Genomic DNA, 25,139 nt, shown 5'->3' with positions numbered 1-25,139 from the left:
TCAGTTGCTACAACAGTTTTGAATTAAAAATTAAATGGTAACTGCTGATGCCACCTACATGCCAAGACAACATGGTACCAGGCAGGCAGTTCTTCCCAGTGTTAGATATAAAACACAGTAAAACTACCTATTTGAGGATCCTGTTGTTACTAATTGTTGCCTCTTTACTTGGTTTCTGTAGATAGCTGACCCCTTAGGAGAGCCTATATGTCAGTTAGCCTAGGTTACATGGCATTTCTGATGTTTCCATGGGAAAACTTGATGTTTGCTACTCCAACATGGTGTTGACATTTTTACACACTAAATTTTCAGGTATTCATAAATCACATTGATCAATGCATCACAATTCTTATAAGTATTTCTAAATTTATTAAAATTAAAGTTGGTTCTGTTTTTATTTTTAAAAATAATGTTAGGAATAGCTCTCTGGCATGTCAATGGATTAAATTTCTGAAAATCTCTTTGTTTTCAAGATGTGATTATATCAAAAAAAGAAAGAAAAGCGAAAAGTTCTGAAAAAAACAACCTTGGCATTATTGCTAGGTAAAACTATGATCAACTGAAGTCTCCCATCCTGACTTTTAAAGGTCCTACTAGGCTGGTTCTCATGCCCCCTCTTTAGCCTAACCTATTTCAGAAATGCTTCACCCTCCAGTTCAGAGACTCTAATGTTAAGCAACTAGAGAGAGCCTGGGAATAGTTGGTCAGCCTTACTATGTGTGTCTCATGTTCCTGATTGAGAATCACAGAAAGTGTGCAGGGTTTTCTTGTTGACTCATGGCTAGAGGACCTTTAACTCATAGACAACTGCTAAGCATCATTCTCTGGTCTGGAAAAACCACCTACCCCAAGTCTGAAAGGTTTATAAAAAGGAAATCATCATCTCCAAACACCAGTCACATACTTACAACAAAACCAGATTTGTGTCATAATGACTCATTTAAAAACAAACAAACATATCTTTTGAGGAGAAAATGTTATGTTTATTTTGAGGCGTAATAAAATTAAATCCCTTTCTTTCAAGACCATTAGTTGGAGCTTCAGTTGAATGTGAGAGTTGCTAAGCAGTTTAGGTTGACCAGAAATGAGGCATCCACCAAACAGCATCTGAGTCACATCACCAACACCACTGCACACAGTGACTTCAGGCAGTCATGACTAGGTCCCCATGTTAATATTCCTCCAAAAATGGATATTCAGGGTGGGCAGCCAAACTGAAATAGGAAATAAAAGCAAACATTCACTGTTTGATCCATAATTACAGTCTAAACTGTGACATTTAAGAAGTCACTATTGAGGAGAAAGTTAATTGTTTTATTCCCTGATTAGCTGCAGAAGGTGATATTCTTTTTCATTGTTGTTGAGATTCATTTCTTTATTACAAAGAACAAAACATTTTATTTTTAGTTGCATGTTATTTGAAACATACCCAAATCTTCATGTTCTCTCAAAACAAAAACAAACTAGCAAAAAAAAACCTTACATGTAAGAAATTACAATTTTGGCAATGATACTCAAATCTCAGTTTCAAGTATTTTTCTTCTCTTGCTTTCTTTATTGCCTCTGTTGCTTAATTTTTGTTTATAAATTCATATTTTTTAATTTTCTTCTTTTTTCTTAATTTTTCTTACAACTTTTACAATTCATTTACAAACCAATTCCAGTTCTTTCTCCACTCTTTTCCCTTCTCCTGCCTCTCTACCTACCCCCATTGCCATTTCCCATCTATTCCTCAGAGGGTTTAAGGCCTTACTTATGGAGTCAACAAGGTCTGGCATATCTACCTGAGACAGGACCAAGTCCCTCCCCCCAGCCCCCTTATCTAGGCTGAGCAAGGTATCCCACCATAGGGAATGGACTCCAAAAAGCTAGTTAATACGTCTTGGATAGACCATGGTGTGACTGCCAGCCCCCCCAACTTCAATATTTCTCAGAAAATTGTTATACAGTCTGGTCAACAAAACATAAAAAAGCACACACTGTTAGATCCATTTCTACAATGTAAAATGTGACATCTAGTAAGCTACCATCATGGTAAAAGTTAATCATTTTATTCCCTGATCAGTTGCAGAAAGTGATATTCTTACCTTCATTTACAAACATATATAAGAAATGTTTCTAAAATATAATTTATAAATTATTTTCTAATTATGTCCCTTAAGCTAGAACAGAACATGCAAAGACATGTGTTCATTAACATTTATCTCCTTTAGCTTCATCTATGCATCAATCAATGAAGAGTCAAAAATCCTTCCCAACTCAGTCTCCTGAGAAAGGAGAAAATTATAAGTCATCTTTAGTTCAAGGTAACTCTGCACATTGAACAACACAAAAATATGTTAATATGCCTTAAAATATCATTTATGTCTACTACTTCTACTTTCATTTAATTATTAGTAATTCATTAATTATTCACTCACTGCCCATCAATTAAAAAGTAATGCATTTGATTCAGTTAGGAAATTAATAAGATAGTCTCCTATATCAAAGGAGCATACAGTATAATTTGTAGACCTCTCTATATAAATAACTTTTGAAAATATGCATTTATTAAAAATAATTGTTAAAGTGTGAAAAAAACTATTCATTATTTACAACAATGACTCACTGATTGAGTTGTATATTTTCATTGACTTTATTCTCCTATATAGTAACAAAAATCTTAATAATGCTAACATATATACCAATTTACACAGTATTGTAGATTTTATAATCCTCCTTCTAACACTATCATATATTTATTAATATTAAGAATTAAAATTCTAACAAACAGAAGATATAGAAGATAGATAGATGATAGATAGATAGATAGATAGATGATAGATAGAAGAGAGATAGATAGATGATAGATAGATGACTATGAACCTAGAAGTACCTATGTAGTCTTTCTAATTTATAACCTATTTCTCATATCAAATTTTGTAACCATAGAGCAGGAAAGAAAATTAAGATCGTTAGTTGGTTATTTATCTTCCCATGTAACAGTGCTTTCCTCTAAAGGTTCTTTTCTTACTTTTAAGCATGAATTCAAAACCTTCTCCATATTTTGAAATGACAAATTCATGTTTTCAAAACTCAGAAACAAATGTTGTATTAATTATCTCCATGGGAGAGTTGCTAAAGACAAATAGGGCAGTTAGTGTCTGGGACATCATGGATGGTAGAGGGAGGGAGAGACTTGGACATAAAATTAACTGAGATGAGGTTACTTACAACTCAACTGGAAGATATCGAAAATTTTTATTCAGGCCATCTAGGGTTTTCATATCCTCAGGAGACAACTGGAATTCAAAAACCTTCAAAAAAATAAAAGAGTTTTAAGCATTTGAATGAATCAGAGTTTATGACTCAAAAGCAATGTGATTAGTATGTATGCTCCTAAAAATGTTGAACATTGTTTATTAAAGCGTTCATGGTTATTAAATACCAAGCAATAATTAAAGAAAACTGTTTTTGAGATATATTAAAATTGCACAATGCTATAGACAAGAGGAAATTTCATAGTCGTTTTGAGAAAAAAAACAAAAACAAAGAAACAATTAAACAAAAACAACGCATTTAACATCATATTAAAGACCACAGCACCACGTAAAGAGTTACCAAGAAATCTAGTGAAAAATTTTGAAATACATCAAACACACAGCGATTTGCATGGAGAGTTACATTTTATAATCTATCAATAAATCATTAAAATGTAAACAATTGCTCTTTTCAACATAATGTATATAAAGATTTAGCCAAATTCTAAAATTTTAACTTCAAAATAATTTTTGCTAATTGTTCAAATCTTTTTTATAAAATTAGATCTAATTTTATTAAGGATTTTAAATTACATACTTTAGACTTCTAGAATGGAATAGAACCATTTGGGGAATGACAAAATGTCATAATAAACACTGACCCCCATGTCCAAAGCACATTCCCATTATACAACAAGAAGCAGCTACCTGTTCACTTTGGCAACAGCTCCTTCCTAAGTAAGAAAAAGACTGTGCTAGATCTTTAAGTTCACCGAAAATGGGATTCTATCTTTAGATTACAAACTTTAATGTTTCAGAAAATAAGCTGTGTTTAGATGAACTATGATTACAGAAAATAGCACAAACCATCCAATAGAAAGCAACCAAATCATTTTTAAAATAAAGAAATAATATAATTGGTTAAGGATTTCTATTAGTTAAAAATCTCAGGAAGAGGTTAGATACAGAATGTGTTCACATCCTAAGACGTTAATAGTAAAATTCACAAAGAGAATTATCACCTCTCCAAAAAAGGGAAAAATCTTGATGTAAATTTTATTGACAGCAGGAAAAATACGAAAGACTGTCCTCCAAGTACAACCAAATTAATACACCATGTGAAGCAAAGTTCCTTCCCCCGAAATGAACCATAATTAGCCTGAAGTATTTTAAATGTGGCTCTTAGCATCTAAAAGTTAAATGTCATCATTCTCTACAATGGACTCATTACCACTTTGGGATATTACAACGTGGTCACTTTAAACACCCAAAAGGAGGAAAAGCAAATAAAAGACAGAAACCCTTAAATCTCTGGAAGTTGTGTACTGATTTAATCCAATCGCACTAGATAAGAGCTACACACTCAAATCTAGGATAGAGGTGTTTAACTTCATTCTCCAGTTTAATGATTCAAGCTTGGTGTGAATATAATGCTGAACATTATAATATAATGTTATATTATTATAATATATATTACATAAAATATATAACATTATATTATAATGTTCAGCATTATATTCACTTGTGGTACAGAGGCCTAATTTTTTTGAGCATTTAGTTAAGATTCAGAGTTGGGGATTTAGCTCATTGGTGAGTGCTTGCCTCTCAAATGCAAGGCCCAGAGTTTAGTCCTCAGGGAAAAAAAAAAGAAAAAGAAAAAATAATAATTGTTCACATCTTGAACATATGCAGGATAAGTCCTTTGGTGCCTTAAAAATACAGAAACAGGCCATGCAGTAAGGGTGCATGCCTTTAGTCCCAGCACTTGAGAGGCAGAAGCAGAGGAAGAGGCAGGGAGATCACTTTGAGTTTAAGGCCAACCTGGCCTACAAAAACTAGTTCCAGGACACTCTCGAAAAACAAAACAAACAACAAACAACAAATACAGACACAGAGAAAAATGGAGGGTAGGGTAAGGAGATTTGTCAACAGTTTAACAATAGATAAATCTAACAAGAAACACAATTTGGGTAGTGGGAGTAAGTAAATAAAACAATTGAACAGAGAAAAAAACTCGTAAATGTAATTACTCTGAATAATTTATTTTAAATTACACATATCTTTCTGGATGAATATTTTACAACTTATTAAAAATGACATTTTGAGAACAGTTTAGGGGTGAATGACATAAAGCTCTGGTAAACTAGTGAAGGAAATGCTTGCCCGACAGGTGAAACGATGTGATGATCAGAGTAAAACACGAACACTCTACCAGGTGCCTTTTTTCATGAAGTAATAAAAAGAGAATAAAAGCAAGCAACACTTGGGAGAAGGCAATTCAGCAAACTCTTCTGAATCTGCATAACAATCATTAGTGAGGCTATGTAAATGCAGCAAAAACATAATCCATATTCTTTTCTTTTTGAGAAAACAAAACATCTTTTTATTCGCTACTTAGATTTACAATTTATCTCATTGTTAGATTCTACACTTGAACCAAGAGTGTTCATTTGTGTGTGTGTGTATATATATCATTTTCCAATGATCATATATATATCATTTTCAAATAATAGTGTATATTATACTATACATCTATATTTATATATGATGAGTATTACATGTATTTAATATATGATTTAACATATATATTTATTGATCATATATGTATATGTATATTTATATATCATAAACTGCTCACCCTGTGCATTTCTGCACACTTCTACAGGTATTTATTACAAAAATGGGCTTATTCTCCTTCTCCAGCAGTGTTTCAAGGAACACCAGCAACCATTGCCTACAACAGTGAGACAGCTGTAGCTGTCTGCCAGGCTTAAGTATCAGAGAAATCTTAGGTTCAATTTCTGCTCTGGTCTAATATCATATTTAATTAGATTTATTCATTTATTTTACATCCCGATTACAGATTCTCTTTCCTCATCTCCTCCCATTCCTTTCCCTCTCCCCTTCCTTTCTACCCAGTAAATCCACTCCTTCTATTTCTATTCAAAAAAGGACAACCACAAAGCATGGCATATCAAGTTGAGGAAGGACTAAACTCCTCCCCTTGTGTTACAGGCTACATAAAGCAATGTACTCACTTATAAGTAAGTATGAGCTGTAAAGGATAGCCATGCTACAATTCACAGATGTAAAGAGGCTAGGAACAAGGAGGGTACAATGAAGGAAGTATGGATCTCCTAGGGAAGAAGAAATAGAAATGATCAGGTAGACTAGGGTAAGTGGAGATGGGAACATGAGGGATCTGATTAAGATTAGATAGAGGAGAGAGTATTGAAAGAGACGATTGGTGGGGTGCATTTCTGGATCAGGCCAAACCTGGTGAAAGGGAAACTCAGGAATCTACAAGGACAACCACAGCTAAGGCTCCTGGGAATGATGGATTCTTAGACTGAACTGGCCATCTCCTGTGACAGGGTTAGACTTCTAGTAGAGGGATTGGGATGCCAGCCAAGCCACAAAACTTTTGACCCACGGTCTGTCCTGCCTATGGAAAGTGCATGGGAGGGCTGAAAGGGAAATTGTGGGACTGGCCAAGCAGAACTGGTCCAGCCTCAAACATATACAACAGTGAGCCCATCCCTGACACTGCCTGGAGCACCAGAACCCAGAGGTTGAAATGCCCAGAGACCTAGAATAGAACCTAATATGATTGGTGTAAGAGAATGTCAAAGTAATGCCGCTAATGATATTCTGTTATTCTCAAGGTTGCTGACCATCCCAGTGGTCATGAGAGAACCTTTATCCAGTAACTGGTAGAAACAGATGAAGAGACATATAACTAAGCATTGAGCAGAGCTTGGGAAATCCTGGTTAAGAGAAGGAAGAAGTGTTATGTGATCCAGGAGGGTCAAGGACATCAAAAGGGAGCCCACAGATAAAACTAATATGGGCTCCTAGGAGCTCTCAGAATCTGGAATGACAACCAGGGATCCTTCTTGGGACCAACTGAGGTCCTCTATACATATGTGACATGTGTGTAGCTTTCTATTTTTTAGGGACCCCTACTAGTGGGAAAAAGGGGTGTCCTTAGTGCTTTGACTGGCTTTTAGGACCCAATCCACACTTCTTCACCCACACTCTGCTGAGGTGTTTTTACATCTTTACACACTGAGGTGATTTCTAATTCTAACCACTTGAATCTTGGCTGCTGTGTAAATCACATTGGACATTTGACCTATATGGACTGAGGAAATGCTCAGTCTACTAAGCTTAAGAGGCCTCATTGTCTTGAAAAATGTACAAATGATCTTTAAATATATGTGAAGCAACTTAGCATAGACATATAATTTCCACTGAGTTCAGGCTAAAATAAAGGAAATTTTTAAATCAAAGAACATGAAGGTAAGTAAATGTTATTCATAATAAATTTCTAATTAAGAATGAGTTCTTTAGTAATTGTTAAGATTTTATGCTATAATAAAGTATATTTGAAATTTTGAAAAATATCAACTTAGGTAAGGAGTAACATAAACTTACAATTAATCAGTGTGTGTGTGTATATATGTATATATTAGAATATCTGAACATGCAATGAAATAAAATTAAAGGGATAGAAATGTCTAGAATCAAATTTACTCAGTTCAGATCCCTCATTTCAGAATATAAAGAATAGATCTATGTGAGAGGGGTATGCAATACTTGACTGACAAGGCAAAGCAAATTTTACATCATCTCCAGCACTAAATCTATGAAGTCATGCTGCTGTTTATGTTATAGACAAAACATTTCTCAATGCACGTGAAAGTTCACATGTATAGAAAATGCTAGAAATATTGGCTTGATCTCAAGAAAGTATACAGAGATTTGAAGGAAACAGGCATATGGAAGATACTACTTAACAATCCTAAGGAGCAGAGCTCATCACCTGCAAATTCTCTTTCATCTCATTTTCTTTGAAACTCTGGGCCAGGGGCACAACCCCACGCTGAAGCAGGTATCGCAGAGCAATCAGGGCAGGGCTTCGACTGTTCTTTTTGGCAACATCACAAAGAACTGGATCATGCAAGAGAACTGGAGAGTTCTGATCCACCCTAGTAGGAAAGTAGAAATAAGCTCAAGAGGTCAAAAATTTGGGTTGGTTATGGTGCTGCAAAACACAATAGAGAGTGCATTCTAGACTAGACATGATGGTTATATATGATTATGAGCTGGACAAAATCAGGAATCACCTTAAACATGGGCTCTAGAATGCCTGTGAGAGATTATCTTATTATAAAAATTGATGTAGGAAAACCCATTTTAATTATGGGTACAACCAAGTAAGGGATCCTGAACTGTATAAATGGAGAAAATGATCAGATCATTAGTGTTCATTTCTCATTTTCTGCTTCTTGATTGCAATGTGAAGGGACCCCCTGCTTCCAGCTCCTGACACCCTGTCTTGCCTGCTATTATGTTCTGTACGCTGGAACTGTGAACCAAAGTCAGCCCTATCCCCATGAAGTTACTCTTGTCAGAGCATTATACTAGAGCAATCAGAAGAAAAAAAAGACTCCAGGGCTACACAGAAGTCCCTGAGCTCCCAGCTTCTCCTTCACTTGGTTCTTCTAAGGACAGCTCTCTACTTGAAAACTGAGAAGTGTGATGCTAATTGACAGTCTTGCTTCAGGTAAACTCTTCATCTTCTTACCATTCTTTATATCGTTGGGTTCCCAGAGCACCATAAGCAACCAGAACAATGTCTTTTGATTTGCAGTAATCCAGCAGCTTGCTCTGGTTTAAGTAAAGATGACATTCAACCTGTGAAAAGATATGATAGAGATCAGATTATATCAAATGCTCATATTAAGACAAATAAAAGTGTTTAAAGTCAATAAAGGAGACTAAGAAAATTATATGCAACATCACACTTAAATTTAAAAGATCAAACTGTTGAAATATTTCTTGAAAAAAGAACTAATTTTGGAAGATTCTGTAAATAACTTCTGGCTGGGCAAGTTTTTGTGTCAAATAATGGCTTATGTTCAGCAAGGCAGTTCAGTGGGTAAAAATGTCAGCTGCTAAACCTAATAAAATCAAGAGGAAGGATAATAGTAAGACCGAGAGAAGCATCTAAGCTCCACATAATTCCTGGCCACACAGTGATTTTTTTTTAGCTCAGTCTTTCAAAGCAGTATCTATCGCTATTCTCTACCCTCAGTTCAAGGGGAGGTCACTTTCCTCTGCCCTCTGCTGTTGCCTGCTGAACCAACTTTAAATCTATACATTCTCCGTAAGTGGGGTATTATATAGTCTGTCCCCATTCTTACCAATACTTAAGAGTACAAGATAAAGTTTAGAATCCCCCATGTCTTTTCAAACAGCGGCACTGCTCTCAGAATCGGCTTTTCCACAGTATGAAAATCACTTGGGCAGAGGACAAATGAACGGTTTCAATAGTACAGGGCGAGGAAAAGCATGAGAGATGGGGAGGGAATGAGAATCCTTACCTGATTGCAGACAGGCTTGTACTTAAGCCCTGGCTTACTCAGGATTCTCTCTAACTGCTTGTGGTTAAAGTTGGACACCCCAATAGACTTGACCAATCCTGCATCCTTACACTTCTCCAATGCCTGGTGATGAGAAAGGAGTTATGAAATGTCATACTTGCAATCATTACATCAGTATAAAGAGAAATTGGAGCAGTTACAAAGAAAACTGTCAAGAGCTGGGCATTCAGTTCTGTATTAGAATACTAACCTGTGTTAAAAGGCCCTAAGTTTGATCATAGACACTAAAAAATATGGAGAGGACTGTATTGCCCAAATGATGATAGAACTAAATATGAAGATGTCAGGATAATGATAATGGTGAATATGGTGTCAGCCAAGGAGGAATTTCTATGACATCACTAGTAAATTGAGAATGCTGCTACATAAGGTGGCAAAATAACACATATTCCTATTATCCTGAGTACTTCTTCATTTTCCCTCCCTTACATTTTAGTAATGCATTCCTCCCCTTTCACTCCAGCAAATATGTATAAATAATTTCTATACCCATAGGAAAATGAACTGATTCTCCCTCCCTCTGCTTCATTTATTGTCCTTTTGAAAAGTACTCACCTCCCACGTGGCACAGAAATCCACTGTGTCCAATAGCAATTTCCCTTTTTCATCTACTGGATAATCAATATCCCCTGGCTGGAAGAAAAGTGTTTGTTAAAGAAATCTCACAAAACATGTGTCTCACCTCTAGTTATGTTTTTAAGAATATCCAGGTAGCTTAGTATTAAGCACTGGCCTCTCTTTCAGAGGACCTGGGTTCAGTTGCCAGCATCTATATGGTTGGTGAGAACAATTTTTTAAATATTTTTATTTATTTATTTATTTATTTATTTATTTATTTATTTATTTATTATGTATACAATATGTGCCTGCAAGCCAGAAGAGGGCACCAGACCTCATTACAGATGGTTGTGAGCCATCATGTGGTTGCTGAGAATTGAACTCAGGACCTTTGGAATAGCAAGCAATGCTCTTAACCACGGAACCTTCTCTCCAGCCCTGTGAGAACAATTTATAAACAAGCCCATGGGGCCTAGTGCTATATTCTGTTCTCCAAAGATACTACAGCATAGACATATAATTTAAACATCCAAACACATGAAATATTTTTTTAAAAATATGGAATATCTTTGAAATAAGACAGTAAGCAAACAAAGAGGAAGTGAAGCATTATCTTATACACTGCATTTACAAGTGATAGATATGAGGAGTTGTAAAACTTTTCTTTAGGAGACCTGTTTTGCTGTACTCTCTTACGTTACCCATAGGAATAATTAAATTTTTTCTTTCTTATAATTTTCTTTTTATTTTTGAAATTATACTATAATTACATAATTTTGCTTCTTCCCTTTCCTCAGTCTAAAACCTGCAATGTATTCTCCTGCTGGCTCTAAATTCATGGCTTCTATTTCTTTAATTGTTATTACATACAAACACAGACACACACATACACACACACACACACACACACACACACACACACAATTCCTGCACCTACATAATATTTACAAACAACAAACTGAACTCTCCTAATTGACTTACATTCTTTTGTCTACTCATATTTTGGGAAAAAATGAAAATGTTTCATTTTCACTGGGAAGCATGGTCATTATATGTCCTTGAATACCAGGAAGAATTTATATCAATCCTGTCCCAAGATAAATAATAAATATGGATGCATGTGGGCCCAAGGGCAAACATGTGAGCCAATGATACTACTCAGGACTGTGTGGAGGATTGATTGTGATAAGAAAAGATGCAGAGAAGCCACAATGTGCCAAGACCTTGAAGCTGAAACTCTCTGGGGCCAACTTTGCCACTAAAAAAATAGGAACAAGACCCAAGAAAATATCTAGTAGCACAAATAAATTCAAAAGATGTGTAAATACAATTCTGGAAGTTACCTCTAATCTGTGATTCTGATCGTTTCTTGGTTACTTCATTTCATAATCCAGTAAGCCCTTTATGAAACCTACTCAAAAGTTTTGTATCATAAATTTATATGAAATTATAATAGAAACTTGTCTCAATGATCCAAATGATATCCACGCCCCCATAACAACATATGTTTATTTGACAAAGAAATCACTACCTTCATTGGCACTGGGTAGTGCATAATGTAAAGGTCAACATAGTCCAGTTGAAGCTTCTTCAGTGATTTTTCCAAAGCAGGCTGGACCAGCTCTGGCCGAAAGCAAGTACACCAGAGCTACAGAAGTTGAAGAATGGAAGTTGTGAACAGTTAATAGATTGCCCAAACATGCAACTTATTTATCCTAACACTAAACTATTTTTGTATTTAAAGGAAAATTGTAATCATTAGCTTTAACGCAGGATTTACATTACTCATACTTAACAGTGTGAACTCAGTTACATATTTTTGTTATTGTTAGCTCATTTATTGAACAATGAAAAGGAGTTACTCAAGAAATAAAACACAGACTACTAATAAGGTCTAATAACTAAATTAATTTCATAAAGATTATAATCTACCATTACTTCCTCTCACCCATTTGTACAACTGATACCTTTAACCAGCTTCTGATCAAGTAATATAATTTTAACTTCTTTATATATCTTTCAGTAATTTCCCTCTTGCATGCTATAAAAACTCTACCTTTGTAGTGATGAACATGTCTTCTCTCTTTATAACTCCAGCTTTAATATTGCCTTGAATGGCCTGGCCTATCTCCTCTTCTACTTGATATGCATAAGCAGTATCAATATGGCGGAACCCAATACCTATAGCTAGGTTGGCAGCCTCCAGTGACTTGCTCTTGTGAACCTAGAGTAGCAAACAAAACAGGTATTTAGAGATACATCTTCTGAGTGAGCTTAGATGGGACCTTGCTAGACAAGAATTTGTTCTTTCAAAATCATCATCAGACTACGAGGCAGGACCCTAGTCCCCTGATCTTTGTATTCCTACATTTTATTCCATAAAATGAATGAATACCGAAGAAATATTATAAATAACACAGAAAACTAAACATCTCCACAGGTTCCTTGTTTGCCTACTTTTTGTCCCACATTTGAGGCAATGAGCCACAATGCATTTTCTTGGAGTTTCTTTCCTAACTAAGAGTAAGAATTTCATATCCAAGAACCTCTTTATACCCACACAATCCTGGTTAGTTATTGGTACTGATGAATGCCAAGCTCACAAGGATTCAAATGTTTGCTTGAAAGTCACACTCCATTCATGTATGGGGTTACTAAGCAAAATGTGCACAAGAAAGTCTACTTGGGACAAAGCACTTCCATCCAAACATATTTGCTTTTAAAAGGTCTGACCGGAATTAAATAAAAAAATCACTGCCTCAACTGTGAGATTTGGATAAAGATATGACAGTTCTTTTATTACAGAATTTAAGGTGTGGACTGAGAAGATATCTCAATCAATAAAGTGTTTACTAACAACTCTCAGAATCTTAGTTCAGACCCCAGCCCTCATGTAAAAGCAGAGTATGGCATGGTGGCACACATGTGTAAACCTAGTGTCTGGAGAAGCAAATTCAGGGTGATTCCAGGATGTCACTGGGTTGCCTTCTAGCTGAACCACTGAGTTCTAGACTTAGTAGGACACCCTACCACACATAAAATAAAGAGGCGTGGAGGAAGACTTTGACCTCTGGCATACACAAATACACAAACACATATAGTCATACAACATATGCAAAGGAGTAAAAAAGGAAATCAGACTACCGCTTTTGATTATTTTAGTAACTTCTACAGTTTTCTGTCCATAATAAAACACAGTGACAGAAATTCTGGATTGTACCTCCTTCTCTGAACAACAGCTCTGACTTAGCTAAGAATAAGAATCACTCTGTGAGTTACCAACACTGATGGTTTAACAGGAGCCTTGAGACCTGTTGCTGTTTTTCTTTCTGTCACTTTGTAAAATTAAGTAATCCTGTATATAGCTCCAGATTTATCTTTGTAAATATGCATAAATCTAATAGGAAGAAAATTATGAATTTGAAATTATGGGAAGTAGTCCTTTGTCGTAGAATTTAAAAGATTCAGGAAGTTTACAAACAATAGTCTTTTTAGGTTAAGAAACAGTAGACCTTGATAGTTTCAGTTCTGGGGACCACCATGCTCTAACATGCATTAATGAAGACCAATAATTTAACTTATCTTTACTAGGTCCGGCTTCTCCCAATTATAAGGATTTATTATACATTCCAGTAGTTTCATACAGTTCAGAATTTGTACATGGGGAAACTTACTTAGCTCTAGTGCATCATTCCCTGTGTGGTGCAGAAGGCTACCCCAAAACCAAAGTGAGATAGTGCTCAAATAATTGTTTCATGCATTACTACAGGAAGACACCATGAGTTATCACATTGATTTCCATGACTCTTGACTTCTTGAAAGGAAATATCATGCTGTGGATTGTAGACATAAACTGCAACCAATAATGCTGATATGCAATCTGGTGACTTTCTTCCCTTCTATCAAGTCAAGAAACATAGACATAGGAAAAGCATAGTGCCCACAATTGTTAGGTCATTAATATGCCCCTTGAAGCCTGGGGCTCACAGACAGAAGATTCATTTCAAGTTCACTCCTAGAGCTGACAGGCCCCAAACAAACATTAAAACAAACATCACAGGCAGGCCTGAACCAGAAGAGCAAATCTAAGAAAAAAAATAAACACAGCCACATTCAGCCAAGACCAGAGAGCCTAGCCTCCAGCAAGAAATCCAGGGGACATAAACTTTCTCCCTATCCCTGAAGTCCCTGACTAAATTATAGTAAATATCTCAGTGCCTCTGAGGCATGTGCCCTGTAGCTCCATCATACACAACACTAGCACCCATCCTCAGAAAAAGTGTTCCAAGAGTTAGGCCTTCCCTTTGTTCTCCATTAAGCCTTCCTCCCTGCTGGCTCACAAGCAGAAGTACAAACATGTATAAAACCCTATTCTGACAGAATTCTGACTCAGCCTATCTGGGAAACAGATTAGTTTCCTACCCACAGCCACCAATTGCAGCAACTGCTCCAACATCCATTTAACAGGAATGATAAATAGGCTGCAACTCAATCAAGCCCTGATGTAGGCCAAGCCTAACTATTTGCCTTCTTGTACATGGAATAGCTAGCCGGAAAATACTGAGAACCATGCATGCTTACCTCTTGGGGTTTGTAGGTGCCAAAACCCAGGGCAGGAATGAAGTGGCCATCGTTAAGTTTGACAAACTGCTGTTTGGAACTCATGGCCTGTCACTCCTCTGCCTAAGCACGTCCTGAATCTTCTGGTGCTGCTGGCCTAAAGTGGAAGTTGGGAAACATCATATATCACTTTCCTGTCTAGTGACTAACAAGTGGTACTCCCATTCTGGTGGTTAGCCATTCCTACATCCTGGCTATTCTTTAACTATTTCTACTCCCTAGCAAATGAGTAACTAGTGCTATTGTCTGAGTAATGGTTAAACATACTGCTGTATGCCTACTGTTTAAGTCCTACTGTTTACTGTCTAATGGACAGGCAGCAGAAAGGAGAAGACAGTTGTCGCATGATTGTTAATTGATCTTAACTATAAAAATCTGGAGTCCGAATTTAAGGGATGAAAGCTGAATTATCAGAGAAGGAGAGCACCCAGCCACTACTTCCTACCTCAATGAAATCCTAAGACCAAATGGGGTACCCTATCTCTGCAAGTCCTAAGACTGAATACTGATTCTATGAAACATCAGACTGAAACCTCAGCCGGCCTTATTCTTTCCACCCAGCCATACCACTTCCAGTGCTGAGATTAATAGTTTGAGCCACCACCACTTGCCTCTTTTCTTTTTAAGACGGGATCAATCTCGTGTAGCCCAGGTTAGCCTTGAACTCACAAAGGTCCCTCTGTCTCTGCATCCCAAGTGCTGGGATAAATGTATGTGCCCCTACTGGCTGACTGTCTCACAGGGAATGTTAAATACTCCCACCCTGTATTGTATGTCAGCCATTGGAAATGATATGCAAGCAGTTTCCGCAATCCATTATATGGATGATATTTTACTAACAGATTCAGATAGATACCCTAGAGAAAATGTTTGAAGAATCAAAGAAAATTTTGCATTATTAGGAATTACAAATTGGTCCTGAAACATTACAAGAAGGAGATTCTATTAGTTACTAAATATATAAAATAGGTCTACAAAAATGGACCCCAAAGGGTACAAATTAGAAAAGATCAACTGCAGATTCCTATTGACTTTCACAGACTACTGGGACGTTGCCTATGTACAACCCACTATTGGAGTAAGAAATCCAGAAATAAGTAATTTGTTCCAAACTTTGAAAGGTGACAGGACTTAAATAGTGTCAGAGAATTACCAGCTGAAGATGAGAGAGAATTAGTTTTGTTAGAAAAGAAATTACAGGATACACATGTGGATCATCCGGATACAGAGTTTAATTGCATTCTTGTTATTTGACCCTCTATGATTTCTCCACCAGGGATCTTATCAAAGGGAAGATAACATCTTAGAATGGATATTTGTACCATGTAAGCAGAGGAAAAATTTATAAACTTACTTGGAAATATTCTGAATTGCAGGAACAGACCCATCAGAAATTGTAGTACATTTTCTTTATGATAAAATTGACTCATTGTGGGCAGAAAATGAATGTTGGAAAAGAGTTTAAGAAATTTTTTGGAAAGATTAACATTAAATATTCCAAATGCAAGAGAATTCAATTTAAGAAAAAATAATTAGATTCTTCTTTTTGTATGTAGAAAACTAGTATCTGTAGCCCCTACATGCTGCCTGATACAAGTAAGTCAGGAAAGGCAAGTTACAAATCAAGAAATTAAGTCAATTGGCTCAAAGACCTTATGGTTCTGTCCAAAAGTTAAAATTAATTGCTATGCTCATGGTATTATTGGATTTTCCATAACCTCTTTTAAAACTTACTGAATCTCAATATGCAGAAAGAGTTTTGTTGCATATTGAAACTACTGAATCTATAATAGATGATACAGAATTGACTTTATTGTTTATGCAGTTACAAGTAATAATCAGGAATAGGAATCATTTCAGCTGGGGCAAAAAGGACTCCATAAGTATATGCAAATAGTGGTGCTGGGTAAAACAGACATGTGTCCCATGAAAAGTGATTTTTGAAAACTTTAAGTGGATGACACCAGCTAACAGAATATTTTAAGTTTTGCATTCTTTGAATCATAGACTACAACAAGAATACAAAGAGTTTGTAAAAGATAGCACTGCAATTATCAAAATATTTATTTATTTATTTATTTATTTATTTATTTACTTGGAGCTAATTTTAAAATGTTTGAAGTTAGAAATATAAAATGTTTGAAATTTAAAAATTTCTTACAAGTTTATTTAAAGAGTGTCAATGACCACTAATAAGTTTTCATTTTGCCTGGTACACAAGTACAGCCCACTTATATACTAGCTCCATTTAATGAGAGTAATAAAAAGGAACATTAAAAAATTTCAACTCAAATAGAAATTTAAATAATCATAAACTCTATTAAGTTATGAATATTTTAAGATAAATTGATAAAAATCTATTATAATAGAACATAAATTTTTAAGCTAGAGGTTTTGCTTTAAAACTTTGATATAAATAGATCAATTACTAAGAATGTCAACTTGCTTTAAATGTAAACAATAGGAAAAATATATAAATAACATTTTGATGATAAACAACACATATAAATTTACTCCTATAGACTTTCTTCTTTATAAGCCTTGTGTAGTACAACTGGGCTAAATGTCTATGTTAGTGAGATTTATATAACAACATACATATATTTATCTTAGTATTTCTGTTCAAACATTCAAGTTGCCTTCTTTAGATTTTTATCTTGAGATAAATAAGTGAAAACCAAATAAAATTTGATGTTTTAAGTCAAAATATTAAGATATATTTTTGCAAATAACACATAAATATTTTCAGATTTCCATTTGTGTCTACAATAGAAATGAAGCCTTCTTGGTAGTTTACTATATATATATATATATATATATATATATATATATATATGTATACTCATAATTACTTGTCATACTAATTACAGATACCATATATAGATGTCAGTTTCATCCATTCTTTAAAAAGGATACCATATCTAGAATATGAAAGTCTAATTCTGAGACTCCCTGTCTAAAGCAGAAACTTAGAAGTCACCTACATGTGACATGAAATAGGGAGAGTCTGAAAATAAATAATATAATCTCTTCCCAAGAGAGAAAAATTGGAAGGACAGTGACAGTAAGTGATAGGGCAACAGGACACCTAAGAACCATGGGCAGACTAAAGTATGGTAGCCACAGGAAGTCTGAGGTTACAGTATTCACTGCTGTAGCCACCAGTCAAATTTCTAGTGAGAGAAAAGACTCAAAAACCATAACTTAGGCTCACTGTCAGATAAAAGAGGCTGACAGTCTTGTTAAGGGGTAAGCCCACAGCTCTTGAAAGCCTTGAATCCAGTTGTAAATTCTAGATAGATCATGACTTCTCTGATGTGATGATTTTGGCCAGCAACCATCATGATAGTGGATCAGTTATTTAATATTGATCCATCCTTGGGAGCCTAATAGCAGTAAACAATCTCGATTCAGTGAACCTGAATCCTGGGTGAGATGGGCAAAGGAGTTAATCACAAAGAAAAGGCAAAACAGGTGTCAGCAACTGAAAATTCAAGTAGAAGATTTGGCTCAGACACTGAAGGCCAGAGAAATCATCCTCATTCTCAGTAGTAGCAGCTAATCACCTCATCTTATCTATGTGTGTTATAAACCCAAACCTTACATCACCAGGTGGCCAGCCTCTGCAGCCTCCTATGTGAGTTGAGGTACGCTATTAATGGGACTGAGAACTATTAAGCACCAGCAAAGTATTTGACTTCTTCACCTCATCCCTCCTGCAGCGTTTCTATGGCAGAGTGTACAGTAGTCTCTATATACAGATGTTGGTGCAATGTTTACTTCCCTCGCCCCCACTGCAAATGGGAGAAACTCCTACCTAGAATATTAGTCATTCCTGAAGTGTACAAGCTAGGGAGTCCTGAGAATGGGAAAGAATCTGCCAGGCCCCAGGTTGCAATATTAAGTGTAGCCAATAGAGGCCACGGCTGGAGAAGAAGAAGGAGGAGGAAGAGGAGGAGGAGGCAGAGGGGGAGGAGGAGGAGGAGGGGAGGGGGGGGGAGAAGAGGAGGGGGAGGAGGAAGAAGAAGAGGAAGAAGAGGAAGAGGAAGGAGAAGAAGAAGAAGAAGAAGAAGAAGAAGAAGAAGAAGAAGAAGAAGAAGAAAGAGAAAAAGTAGAGACAGGAACAGAAGAAGAAGAAGAAGAAGAAGAAGAAGAAGAAGAAGAAGAAGAAGGTGGACAAGCACTGGTGGACATCTTGCTCTTATCTGGCTGAACAACAAAGTCTAACCAGTAGGAAAGGTGTCAGCAGCACAGGAGTAATAGCAGCTGACAACTAGTATTCAGATGTAAACCTATCAGAGTTGGCTATCTGATGGAGGTTTATTCTGTCCAGAAATCATTTTCAAGAACATTGACTCTGACTTGTTGTTCACTTTGGCTAAAGTAGCTTAGTGTCTCCACAATACCTACACAATACCTACATTGTAGTGTATACTCTCATGTAATGTGTATATGAAATCTCATGGTTGCATCTTAATCTTATAGGCACATATATCTGTGAGTGGTCAGGTAGATGAATTTTCATTTATCTGTAGAGTTTTGATATGCATAATACATACTGGAACATGCTTCATAACTGGACCTATTTGTCCCACAAGGACTGTGGACACTGAAAAACGTGCCTTGCTCTTTTGCTTATTGGGTGACTTCACCCACAATCTGTGGGACCTCCGGTGAGACAATTTAGTCACACAATCAAAAAACTTAATTCCCACAATCAAATCTCTGCTCCATTTCCTGAGATAAAACTTAGAGGTCAATGCCTTACAATTATTTTTATTTGGCAGAACATTTAATTAGGAAAGGAGTCTTTCAAATAGATCACATTTTAGAACATAAAAGATAAAGGGATTTCCAAGCTCGTTTGAGACTGAGTGCACTAAATTCTCCCATAGCCAACTTGGTAAAGTGCTGACCTCAGTTGACCCACAACTCTACCCTAAAAATAGCTGTTAATATTCTACACTTACTCCTAGTTTAATTAAAGCATACCTCAAATGTAGTTTCGTGCACCAACTCATCTGCTCCCCTTTTAGAATTTAAAACCTCCTATACCAGCCTTTCAGTCTCTTAGGTGTTGCCTAGATTTCCGTCTAGCTATGCCTCTCCAGAGCCATAAATATATTGACAGTGTCACTCAGGACAACCCTTATCTGTTTCTGGGCCCTGAGAAACTCAAGCTCTGCTACTTGTGATTTCCAGAGAATTACCTTTGTTTGTGCATGTATATAGAAACTGGAAACCTTGCAGCAAAAGAAAGGAGAATAAAGAATATAATTTGAATAACACGTCTGTAAACTTGATTCATACTTCTTAGATTATCCTTTAACTGCACACATATGAACGAAGGAAACTTTCCCCTCTTTACTTTTTCACCTGTAAAGTAGACCAAGCAGGACAGGGATGTAATTAACATGAAAGGCTTAAACATAAGGGATCTCATTGCATTTGTCATCCCTGAAGAGCCTGTCAATAACTGCAGCATGGATTCTGGATTTAGGCTCCATTCAGAGATCAAGTCTTTCCATCCCCAGTTCTTAGGAGAGCCAGGCACTAATGCAAAAGAAAACAAGTTGCCTCCTTTTGAGAGTGTTTTGGTTAATCTTGTCCCACTTCTTTAGGATGCAGTCCGGGGGGGGGGGGCATTTGATGAGATGAAGGTGAATCTGATTCCCCAAAAGAAGGAATATGAATCAGAAAGGTAAGAAGCATTTCAGATGGGGTGGCCCTCAATTTACCTATGCATCCTCTAGTCTCCAGAGGGCAGTCATGCGTTTCTTTAGGTATCATCAGGGAATTTTCATCTAGTGATTAAACAGAAACCAATCTCTGGGTCATTTTTTCCAGATGCCAACCATTCTCAAATGGTCCCTTTATGCTTGGGCTGTCCCCTAGACAGAAACCAGCCCAGGTTGATCCTAAGTTCTATCTATATTCAAGGAGTTTCTCCCAGACACTTGTGGCCCCTTTTCAATTAAGCCTGGTGTTTGAGCTTGCTGATGTCCTGAAAACACAGTTGGAGCCAGTCAGCAAACAACAGAGTCAAAGAGAATCCCTGCTTTGTATAGGGATAAGGACTTCATATAGGCTTTTTGAAGAATGCACACAAGCTGGAAGCAGGACTCAGTGGCACAGTAGATGCCTCATATGTAAGGGCCCTGAGCTCATTCAAAATGCAAAATGCATCAGTCTGTGATGTGGCTTGGCCTGAAAAGGCACTTTCTGTGCAAGTTTGAAGATCTGAGATTGACCGCCCAGAACTTACATAAAGGTGGTAGCAATAAACCAATTTGCAGAACTATATTTATAGCTTTCAATGAATGCCATGACATATGTACCCCCACAAACATTATGTACATGCAATCATGCACATAATATAACAACAACAGTAATAATAATTTTTAAAAATATTTTAAAAAGACAACTGAAGAATCCAAGCAATACGGATAAGGATCCCCATAAAAGGGATGAGGGTGGTTTAGGGTTACTCCTGTCAACACTTTTCATGTTTTCCAAGGCTATTCTGAGGTGTCATAAGAAAAGAAGGCTGCTTGGTTAAAAAGACATCCTGTTCTACAGCCCTCAGAACAAGGATCCTCTAAACTCATCCTTAAAATCTTGCAACTTCCCCAGACAGCCAAGTGCCACATCAGAATAATCAGCTCAGGGACTCCAATGTCTTTTAAAAACATATTAGAGCAAGCAAAAGGGTTTTACTGTGGGAAACAGCTGAAGACAGGTTTTTGACCATTCCAAGTTTTCAATAATTGTCACACAAGCAATAAACCAGACACAGCTGCCCTTTCAGCTCTTTTGGGTCAAAGAAAAGAATGAAAACAACAGGCTGGATGGCAGTGGCAGTTAAACCAGGGATACAAGAAGAGACAGAGAAGTGGGGGAGGAGAGAGAAGAGCCATTTGAGATAAATGATTCTTAGAGCAGAAAACACAACAAGAGGAATAAATTTCAGTACCCTGAGGAGATAGGAAGGAAGTGAGACAAGCAGAACCAAGTTCTGGCCAAGGGCATTGGGAGGAGGAGAATGCCCCTCTGTGCCCTTTAGCTAAAGAAAGTGGACCTGTATTGAGCACCAGATGTCTTGCAGCAGGTCTCCAGTTTGCCCTGGACTCAACTCTAGCTTCAGTCTTTATTCTGAATTCCAAAGTGAAGAACACACAGCACAGAGAGCAGCCAAGAGTTTCATTTTAGAGCACAAGGAAGTAAGAACTCTCTTCAGAATAAGAGCTAGCTGAGCCCAGCAGCAGAGCTTGGCAACTGGAAGGCAGGGACTTTTATTTGTCCTCTCCTTATAACACTTGCCCTCCCTCCTCCAGGGTGGGTCCTTCTAGTAAAGAGCCCTGCATTTCTCAGGACCCCATTTTCCTAGGGTTTTCATCTAAGATATAGAAGGTTCAAAAATGTGTGTAGGATTTTAATTACCCATAAAATAGAAAAGTTCATTCTGTATGCTCCCCTGAAAATGCCAACTTAAGAAGACTCAGCTTCCTCCACTTATAATTTATGTTCTGTTTGTGGGTGCAAGCATGGGCCAGTCCTTCCCAGAATTCACCTCATGCCTGAGCCTATGTGTGTTTAATTTTCAAAGCTTTTTGCTATGATGAAGCATCTACTTGGTCACACAACACAAGAAACAATGAGCTATTATTACAGGCTTGAAGAAATTAAGATATTCTACAAAGATGCTTTTGTCTTTCCAGGGCTATCAGACAATTGAAACAACAAACCTCAAGAAATTAAATTACCCCTAGGAATGTTGAACTTGGAGAAAAAAACGGCTGTGGTTACAGGACAGCCAGAAGAAAAAAAAATGGTCACCAGGAGAAAGATTTATAATGTAATAGAATGTCTTTGAAGAGGAATTGAACTCACAAGGCACCACATCTTGACCACACTACCTAGTTGCACATATGCACACTATGGGAGTGGTCATTTCAGCTGGGATACACAGATAGTGGTGCTGGATAAAACAGACATGTGCACCTTGAAAAGTGACCTCAAACATTTTCAGGTGGATGACACCACTCAAAAACCTTTCAAGTTTTGCATCTTTGAATCATAGACTACAATAAGTATACAAAGAATTAGGTAAAGGTGTACACTATAACTATGCAATCGTGCTTATTTTCAATCCAGTTATATATCCATTTATTTTGGAGCTAAGTTTAAAATCATTGAAATTTTACATTTCTTACAAGCTTCTCTTTAAAACAACATCAATGACCATTAACAAGTTTATTTTGCCTCATACACAAGTGCAACCCACTTGTATAATAGCTCCTATAAAACAGAGCTACAAAAATGGACTTAAAAAGGTTTCAGCCAAAATAAAAATTTAAAATGCCCTTAAAGATTTTAAACATGGAAATTTTTAACAAAAAAAATTTAAGCATCTATCATAATAGAACATAAATATTTTAAACTTGGTATCTTTTTTGACATCTTTGGTACAAATAGATCAATTTCTAAGAATGTCAATTTGCTTTGAATATAATGAATAAGAAAAATAAAAAAACCTTTTGATTACAAACAACCTAACACATATAAATGTACTCCTATGTGCTTTCATCTTTATAAGCCACGCATAGCTCAACTGTGTTAAACTTCTGTATTATTGAGAATTTTTATAACATTTGATATATATACTACATATTATATAAAATCATGTACATGTTATTTTATATGTTATATTAATATGACATATTAAATATAATTAATAGGGATATTAAATATAGCCTAAAGTTAAAATGCCAAATATAATATATTAAAATATTTTATATATACATATGTATGCTATTTCCTCTTCAAGCCATCATTTATCATCTTTAGATTTTGATACTAAGATAAATAAGTAAAAACTAAATAAAATTTGATGGTTTAAGTCAAAATATTCTGATATTATTCTGCAAATAACACATGAATCTTTTCAGATTTCCACTTGTGTCTACAATTGAAATGAAGCCTTCTTGATAGTTTCCTAGACACTTACATTTATATAAACTCATATTTATTTCCCAGACTAATTACAGATGCCATGTATAGATGTCAGTTTCATCTATTTCTTAAAAAGAATGGCGCCGGGCGGTGGTGGCGCACGCCTTTAATCCCAGCACTCGGGAGGCAGAGGCAGGCGGATCTCTGAGTTCGAGACCAGCCTGGTCTACAAGAGCTAGATCCAGGACAGGCTCTAGAAACTACAGGGAAACCCTGTCTCGAAAAACCAAAAAAAAAAAAAAAAAAAAAGAATGGCATATCTGGGATATGGAAGTCTAAGTCTGAAACTCCATGTCTAAAACAGTAACTCAGAAGTCACTACATATGACATGGGAACAAGGAGAGTGTGACATTGAAGTTTATACTGTCTTTCCAAAAGAGAAAGATTGGAAAGATATTGACAGTCACATAGCAAGTGATAGGGTAACAGAACACCTAAGAAACACAGACAGACTGAAATATGGGACCCACAGGAAGTCAGAAGGTAAGGTCCTCACTGCTGTAGGTTCTCAATTGCTGTAGCAAATTCTTAGTGAGAGAGGATGCATAAGACTTAGCTAAGCCTCCTTGTCAGAGAAAAGAGCCTGACAGTCTTGCTGAAAGGTAAGCTCACAGCTTCTGAAAGTCTTGAATCCAGTCGTACATTCTGGTAAGACGTAACTTCTCTGATGTGATGATTTTGGGCAGCAACTATCATGACGGTGAATCTCTGTTTACTATTGAGGCATGCTGGTGACCTAATAACAGGGAACAATCTCACCTCTAGAATCCTGGAGCCTTGGTGAGATGGGAAAAGGAGTTAGTCACAAAGAAGAGGCAATCCTGATGTTATTAACTGAAAAATTCAAGTGGAAGGTTTGGCTCAGACTCTGAAGGTCATGGTGAGAAATCAACCTCATCCTCAGTAGCTAGATGCCGATTCCATCCCCTTATCTAAGCATATTATAGACCCAAGCCTTACATCACCAGGTGGCCAGCCTCTGCAGCCACCTATGTCAGATGAGGTGCACTACCAATGGGACTGAGAACTATGAAGCACCAGCAAAATATTTGACTTCTTCACCTCATCCCTCCTGCATCGTGTCTATGACTAAGTGTGCTTTGAAAGTGTATAGTGATCTCTATATACAGATGTCAGTGCTTTGTTCGCTTTTTTCACCCCCAGTGCAAATGGGAGAAACTCCTACCTAGAATATTAGTCATTCCTGAAGTGTACAAGCTAGGAAATCCTGAGAATGGGAAAGAATCTGCCAGGCCCCAA

At 36.5% G+C, this 25,139-nt stretch overlaps 1 protein-coding gene across 1 annotated transcript in view; it reads right to left on the bottom strand.

Moving 5' to 3' along the window:
• Positions 1–961: 961 nt before the first annotated feature.
• Positions 962–25,139, bottom strand: part of LOC119816241 (aldo-keto reductase family 1 member C13-like) — a 28,130-nt gene continuing 3,952 nt past the window's right edge. The window contains exons 2-10 of the mRNA XM_038332706.2: positions 14,828–14,963; positions 12,303–12,470; positions 11,778–11,894; positions 10,244–10,321; positions 9,629–9,751; positions 8,830–8,939; positions 8,065–8,230; positions 3,214–3,296; positions 962–1,214 (exon numbers count right to left, since the gene is read on the bottom strand). Of these exons, the coding sequence (XP_038188634.1) occupies positions 1,172–1,214; positions 3,214–3,296; positions 8,065–8,230; positions 8,830–8,939; positions 9,629–9,751; positions 10,244–10,321; positions 11,778–11,894; positions 12,303–12,470; positions 14,828–14,911 (972 nt within the window). The 5' untranslated portion in view covers positions 14,912–14,963 and the 3' untranslated portion in view covers positions 962–1,171. The remainder of the gene's footprint in view (positions 1,215–3,213; positions 3,297–8,064; positions 8,231–8,829; positions 8,940–9,628; positions 9,752–10,243; positions 10,322–11,777; positions 11,895–12,302; positions 12,471–14,827; positions 14,964–25,139) is intronic.

Source organism: Arvicola amphibius, chromosome 6 (assembly GCF_903992535.2).
Source record: "Arvicola amphibius chromosome 6, mArvAmp1.2, whole genome shotgun sequence".
Lineage (NCBI taxonomy): Eukaryota > Metazoa > Chordata > Mammalia > Rodentia > Cricetidae > Arvicola > Arvicola amphibius.
The sequence above is the reverse complement of the archived record's forward strand: the minus strand, read 5'-3'. Positions and strand labels throughout refer to the sequence as shown.